Source organism: Salmo trutta, chromosome 8, assembly GCF_901001165.1.
Source record: "Salmo trutta chromosome 8, fSalTru1.1, whole genome shotgun sequence".
Lineage (NCBI taxonomy): Eukaryota > Metazoa > Chordata > Actinopteri > Salmoniformes > Salmonidae > Salmo > Salmo trutta.
Window position 1 is genome coordinate 44073522 of NC_042964.1, and position 4623 is coordinate 44078144.

The 4623-nt window shown below is 41.7% G+C and overlaps 1 gene segment (V, D, J or C); it reads right to left on the reverse strand.

The window, feature by feature from the left end:
- Positions 1–2895: 2895 nt before the first annotated feature.
- LOC115199062 (immunoglobulin kappa variable 3-20-like) lies at positions 2896–3986 on the reverse strand. The segment is given in 2 exon segments: positions 2896–3765; positions 3899–3986. Coding segments are annotated over 2 exon segments (387 nt in total).
- Between the last annotated feature and the right edge of the window lie 637 nt (positions 3987–4623).

Consider the following 4623-nt stretch of genomic DNA (forward strand, 5'->3'; position numbering starts at 1 on the left):
GTAAATGGCAAAAAGCACAATTGTTAGTTTAAGCTTTGATGAAAATAAAACATCTATAAAGTGATCTATGAAAGCTCTTTGGTCAGCGATGCTTTATGCTAGAAACAAGCTGAGAAATTGACTTTGCTTGGGAAGTAATCCAATTCTGTCACTATCAATTGATTAAACTATTAACATTCTGTACATTAGAAGATGTTTAAACTCAGACAGCTTTTAGGGAATCACTTGTAACCTTCCTTCATTGAGTTAAGCCATGGAAGAATAGTAGCCAGCAGTTAAAGCTTACATTTTACTGTGTCGGAAGGCCTACTCAGTCTGTGATGGAAAGGCTAACTTTTGAATGTACCGTGCTCAGATTTCTAATTACATATAAGATTGAATTATTTGTATTACAGGGACAGTTTTGTTGCAAACAAGATGTGATTTGGCATAGAGAAACATGATAAGATGCACACATAAGAATATCTCTCTGTCCATTTATAGCCTGTAATTTAGGTCATTTGTATGGTTTTAAAAAATCATTCTGCTAATATGTAAAATGATGTAGAATTGCATGAATTTTTTTAAAAAGGCCGTTTTTTCTCTGACCCGCAAATACCATGCAATGCTTTTATTATAAAGGAGATCTTTCCACCCCTACTCTTGTCCACAACCTTCTGGCCTTCAGCCCTGTGCATTATCAACATTCCTGCGTTGCCATGGAGGCCTGATGCTTACAGGGCGAAGAGCACTTTATAAAACTGCATATCTAAAGCTCTGGTCTGTTCAAGAAATGAGGGTAAACGGTAGGCGTGTTCGCTGCTATCCACTTTATGTTTTAATTATTCTTTTGGGTAAAGGGGAGGATCACTTGTTTCATTTTCAAACGTTCAGGGAGGGCCATCCATTTTCGTTTAATAAGAGACGTCCGATTTTCTCCATGTAAGCATAACTTTCCCTCCCTAACACACGATAATAATAACATTTTCGCAGATTAACAGGTGAGGTCTAGCAACATGTAGTAGATCATAGTCCTTGTTCAGTTTTTGATCCAGTTGACTTCTAGACTTTTAAAGACAGCTAATACTATTGAATATTTGATTTATATCTTGGACTCTTACCAATGTGATGATCACACCTGCATTAAGCTACATTTGTTTGAAAAGTTGTCCACATAACATCAAAAGTATCACATTTTCACGATAGTCATAGAGTCTTCTCTACCTCCAACCCTCTGGGAACAGAGTGAACATCTGGTGACAGTGCTGCTCTATTCTGGAACAAGCAGAACCACCCAGCCCTGCCTATGTAAATCTCAGTTTTACTCCCCACAGCTACTAGTTGAACAGTTTCACTGCCTGAAATACCCTGGACTGGGCCAGATGTGAGGGAGTGGACTGGTTTTAACCTCTATAGTGGATTCAGGGAGGACAACATAACAGATATCCCACCATATTAATGACAGATAAAATGGGTATTATAGTTTATGTAAACTCAGCAAAAAAAGAAACGTCTCTTTTTCAGGACCCTGACTTTCAAAGATAATTTGTAAAAATGCAAAGAACTTCACAGATCTTCATTGTAAAGGGTTTAAACACTGTTTCCTATGCTTGTTCAATGAACCATAAACAATTAATGAACATGCACCTGTGGAATGGTCGTTAAGACACTAACAGCTTACAGGCAATTAAGGTCACAGTTATGAAAACTTAGGACACTAAAGAGGCCTTTCTACTGACTCTGAAAAACACCAAAAGAAAGATGCCCATGGTCCCTGCTCATCTGCGTGAACGTGTCTTAGGCATGCTGCAAATAGGCATGAGGATGTGGCCAGGGCAATAAATTGCGATGTCCGTACTGTGAGACGCCTAAGACAGCGCTACAGGGAGACAGGAAGGACAGCTGATCGTCCTCGCTGTGGCAGACCACATGTAACAACACCTGCACAGGATCGGTACATCCGAACATCACACCTGTGGGGCAACAACAATTGCACGAGTTACACTAGGGAAGCAAAATCCCTCCATCAGGCTCAGACTGTCCACAAAAGACTGAGAGAGGCTGGACTGAGGGCTTATAGGCCTGTTGTAAGGCAGGTCCTCACCAGACATCACCGGCGACAACGTCGCCTATGGGCACAAACCCACCGTCGCTGGACCAGACAGGACTGGCAAAAAGTGTTCTTCATTAATGAGTCACGGTTTTCTATCACCAGGGGTGATGGTCGGATTCGCGTTTATCGTCGAAGGAATGAGCGTTACACCGAGGCCTGTACTCTGGAGCGGGATCGATTTGGAGGTGGAGGATCCGTCATGGTCTGGGGCGGTGTGTCACAGCATCATCGGACTGAGCTTGTTGTCATTGCAGGCAATCTCAACTCTGTGCGTTACAGGGAAGACATCCTCCTCCCTCATGTGGTACCCTTCCTGCAGGCTCATCCTGACATGATCCTTCAGCATGACAATGCCACCAGCATGCTCGTTCTGTGCGTGATTTCCTGCAAGACAGGAATGTCAGTGTTCTGCCACGGCCAGCGAAGAGCCCGGATCTCAATCCCATTAAGCATGTCTGGGACCTGTTGGATCGGAGGGTGAGGGCTAGGGCCATTCCCCCCAGAAATGTCCGGGAACTTGCAGGTGCCTTGGTGGAAGAGTGGGGTAACATCTCACAGCAAGAACTGGCAAATCTGGTGCAGTCCATGAGGAGGAGATGCACTGCAGAACTTAATGCTGCTGGTGGCCACACCAGATACTGACTGTTATTTTTGATTTTGAACCGCCCTTTGATCATTATTCCATTTCTTTTAGTCACATGTCTGTGGAACTTGTTCAGTTTACGTCTCAGTTGTTGAATCTTGTTATGTTCATACAAATATTTACACATGTTAAGTTTGCTGAAAATAAATGCATTTGACAGTGAGAGGACGTTTTTTTTAACTTTTAGATACTGTATGTAGTGTAAATGTGTCTTATGTTTGAGCGCAGCATGATTTCTCATTCACAGATCTAACAGTCAGTATCCTGCTCATCAAAATAGTTTTAAAAAATGTTAGAAGATCACATTCATTTAAATCAGACATTTGGTTGAGGTTTATATGAGGACTTGTTTTGGGGGGCTGAAGTGACTGTAACTTTGAAGTAATGTTGAGGTCATAACACCTTTTGTTTTACTTTTGTAGATCTTGCTTTGCATATGGACAGGAATTGTGTTTTAAAACTTCAAATAACTTGTATATATACTTAAGGGCCATGACAAAAACTACACGTCATAACCATGATGATGATGATGATGAGGATGGTCATGTGATCTTAATGATTGCTTTCTATTACTGTCACATGTCACAGTTGACCTCCTCTAGTGACCATTGTTCCATGTCACTGTCTCGTCCCCCTCAGCACCTGCAGTAGGTCCCAGCTGTAGCAGTACAGTCACTGTGCAGTCTGACTGAGGGAGGTTTTTGTACGGCTCTGTATCACTGTGTGAACACTGGACCACTGTGGTAACTCTGACAGTAGTAATCTCCTGCATCTTCAGCCTGGACTCCACTGATGGTCAGAGTGAAGTCAGTCCCAGATCCACTACCACTGAATCTAGATGGAGTCCCAGTGAACTTGTTGTTTATCTGATAAATGAGGAGTTTAGGAGCTTCTCCAGGTCTCTGTAGGTACCAGTGCAGGTAAGAACTGTATATACTACTGCTGAGTTTACAGCCAATGTTGACCGTCTCTCCAGTGCCAACAGCTTTCACTGCAGGTGTCTGAGTCAGAGTGTACTGTCCTCGGGATTCTGAATATTGAATAGTGAGTGAAACAAACAAAACACTTTTTAAATCTGAAATTATGCAATTAATATATTTACCCTGAGATAAGCATGACTACTCACTCAATTATCATTACTTAGATAATCATCATACTTATACCTTGTATGTAGAAAGCAAGAGTCCAGATGAAGATGGTGATAAAAGTCATGGTTGCTGTGGGTTCTGTTGTCATGAAGGACAGCTTTCAGTCAGGAAGTGTTAAACTCACAGGAATATAAACACTACCAGATCACTGAAGCATGTTTTGTCTATGCAAAGTGTCCAATCTATGCAAACAGGGGTGTATTAATTTCTGCCGGTTCTGTTGCAAAATGTTTCTTAAAAGGGAGCGAACAGAACGAAACAGGGTTGGACCTATCTGAATTCTTCCAATTGCAACTCTCGTTTTCTTCTGTTTGTTTCTTTTTTTTAACAAAAAAAAACAGGACGTGACCACTACAGTACCAATGTCCAAGCAGGGCACAAATTGGGATATTGTCATGGTTGTCTTCGTCTTCTGACGATAGTGCGAAATCGTCATCAGAAAAGGTAGACCAATACGCAGCAGGTACGTGCATGCTCATTTTGACTTTTATTTAACTATCAAAAGAACACTCCAAAACAACAAAACACGAAAACGAACGAACAACAAACAGTCTGGCAAAGCCTAGGGCTGAACACAGAACAATCACCCACAAATCACAAACACACCCTTAATTATGGGACTCTCAATCAAAGGCAGATAGACAACACCTGCCTTCAACTGAGAGTCCCAACCCCAATTAACCAACATAGAAACACACTCACCAGACTAGACATAGAAATACATACACAGACTATAAACC